We start from the raw sequence: 2,382 nt of genomic DNA on the forward strand, positions 1-2,382 counted from the left end.
TACTGGTCCTCTCCAATCCATACTCTCTTCACCGGCGTAGCAGCAAGGTTGATTTCTACCAGGACCCGCGCCACCGATGTGCGTCGAAGGTCGCATGGTGCAGCGTCAACCCGGAGAGGTCGACCCAGCATTGCAGCGAGCCGCAGCAACTGGTTCTTTTGAAAGAACGGTAGAGGAAGATCCGGGAACGCCACCCACACCGGAGCCGCAGCCAGCTCCTGATTCGCTTTGAACTCAAGGGACCACTTGGAGATTGACATGGGTGAACTCCGAACGTACCAAATTCTCCGAGCGAATAACCGGGCGTAGTCCTCTTCCAATGTTGGGCGGAGCAGCACATGCTTCGGATCTAGGAGGCCGACCGCACAGTCCCCCTTGAGGCCGAGAGAGGTGATAAATCTTCTGATAATCTCCATGGAAGGCCTGGAGTATGAGAACCTACCCATGAGCGCGTTCTGGAACGGTTCTGAAAGCGTCGCAATCTCCTGTCTTGTTAGCCGGAGGGCAGGTTCTCCTCGGAAGGAAGAGATCTCGCCCAGCGCTGCCATACCAATTCCGGTTAATCCAGCCGATACCACTGCTGCGTAGGATTTGGGCGGTGGCGGCCCTCCCTCTGGGGGTTGCCCCATGCACGTCCGACGGCGAATACTGACCCAAGGTTCCCACGAAACTTTGGGCTAGGGTTCGCTTCGTTTTCTTGGCAAATAGGTACTTTTATCAATATTCAGCAAATAATTCTTTGCTAGACTTGAAAGAGCTTTCAAACATATTTAAAAATATTTTGGGACCAACGTAAAATTGAATTAATTTTTTTTGTATATTCAGTGGCTTTTTTCGTTTACATTAATAGGTCTGGATGCATGACATATAATTTTTATTCAACTCTATCCCACCACGACCTAGGTTTATATATATTGCCATTTCTCCTAATCAAGATTTCATATTGGATCCTTTTCTTTTTGTTGTAATTCAGATGATTCTTTGATTGATAGATTAAAAGTCTTCAAGAATGGTGGGAGCAATTTGTATAGGAGGCAGCACTTTATGTGATGAGTACAAGGAGCATGGAAGAAGCTCTTTTAATGACATTGCTTCTAATAAAGAGAAATGGGGAGGAAGAAGAAGAGAGGAGTGGTCCTTTAGAGATTTTAAGCATTTCATTGCTGATAATGATTTGATAGATGTAGGTTTTGATGGAAATCCCTGGACTTGGTGTAATAATTGGGAAAATGAAGGAGAAATCAAACAAAGGCTGGACAGAATGTTGTGTACTCCTACCGGGTTCCAGAGGTTTGATAAAACTAGATGCAAACATGTGGATAATTACAGCTCAGACCATAGTATGCTTGTGGTTGATACTGAACCAGTGGAGGAAAAAAGAAGAAAAAAATTCATTTTTGACAAAAGGTAGATACGGCAAGAAGGGATTGCAAAGGTGATTGATGAAGCTTGGAAGATAGAAGTGGAAGGATCAAGAATGTATAAAGTCACTAGGAAGATTTCTAATTGTAGAGTGGCCTTACTAAAATGGAAGAACAGTTTTCAGCATAACTCTAGGAAAGAAATTAATAGAATTAAGGCTGAGATGGAGAGGCTTAGAGAGTCACCTGATTTCAATAGAAGGGCTATGGATGAGCTAAAGATTCAACTCAAGAGAGCTTACTCTAATGAGGAATTGTACTGGGCCCAAAAGTCTAGAGTGACTTGGTTGAAGGAGGGGAACAAAAATTCACAGTTCTTTCATGCTAGTGTCAAAGGAAGAATGAGAAGGAACAGGATGTCAAATGTACAAAGAGATGATGGAACATGGACAACAAATGAGAGGGAATTAAGAGAGGAAGTGGCTAGTTACTACAAACAGCTCTTTGACAGTCAAGGCACTGAAGGCGTTGAGGATATTCTGAGGGGTATACCAAACACAATTTCTAATCAAATGAATGTAAACCTGACTAGAACTATCACTGAGGCTGAGATTAAGTCTGCACTTTTTTCCATGAATCCAAACAAAGCCCCTGGGCCTGATGGGCAGACACCATTATTTTTTCAAAAGTTCTAGAGTACTATCAGGTCTGATGTTGTCCCAGCTATCCAAAGTTTCTTCCACTCAGGATTCATGCTTAAGTCTCTAAATCACACGGTTGTCTCCTTGATTCCTAAAGTTGATATGCCTTTCAATCTTAAACAGTACAGACCTATAAGTCTTTGTAATGTTTTGTATAAAATCATTTCCAAAGTGCTTGCTAATAGACTCAAACATAATCTGGACTATTGTATAAGCAAGAACCAAGCAGCTTTTGTCCTAGGGAGACAAATATTAGATAATGTTAATTTGTCCCATGAATATCTCCACTATCTGAAAAACAAAAGACAAGGTTCAGTAGG

The 2,382-nt window shown here is 42.4% G+C and overlaps 1 protein-coding gene across 1 annotated transcript; it reads left to right on the top strand.

The window, feature by feature from the left end:
* Positions 1-1,009: 1,009 nt before the first annotated feature.
* Positions 1,010-2,056, top strand: LOC140011322 (uncharacterized). Its single transcript, XM_072060114.1, has 2 exons — positions 1,010-1,407; positions 1,513-2,056. The coding sequence occupies exons 1-2, from the start codon at positions 1,010-1,012 to the stop codon at positions 2,054-2,056; spliced, it is 942 nt and encodes a 313-aa protein (XP_071916215.1).
* Positions 2,057-2,382: the final 326 nt, after the last annotated feature.

The sequence above is a fragment of the Coffea arabica genome, chromosome 7e (assembly GCF_036785885.1).
Source record: "Coffea arabica cultivar ET-39 chromosome 7e, Coffea Arabica ET-39 HiFi, whole genome shotgun sequence".
NCBI lineage: Eukaryota > Viridiplantae > Streptophyta > Magnoliopsida > Gentianales > Rubiaceae > Coffea > Coffea arabica.

Excerpts from the sequence above, each read along its gene's own strand:
- LOC140011322 (XM_072060114.1), top strand. The coding sequence starts at position 1,010 with ATGGTGGGAGCAATTTGTATAGGAGGCAGCACTTTATGTGATGAGTAC. Across the intron at positions 1,408-1,512 it reads AAATTCATTTTTGACAAAAG|AGTGGCCTTACTAAAATGGA; the intron begins GTAGATACGGCA and ends TTCTAATTGTAG.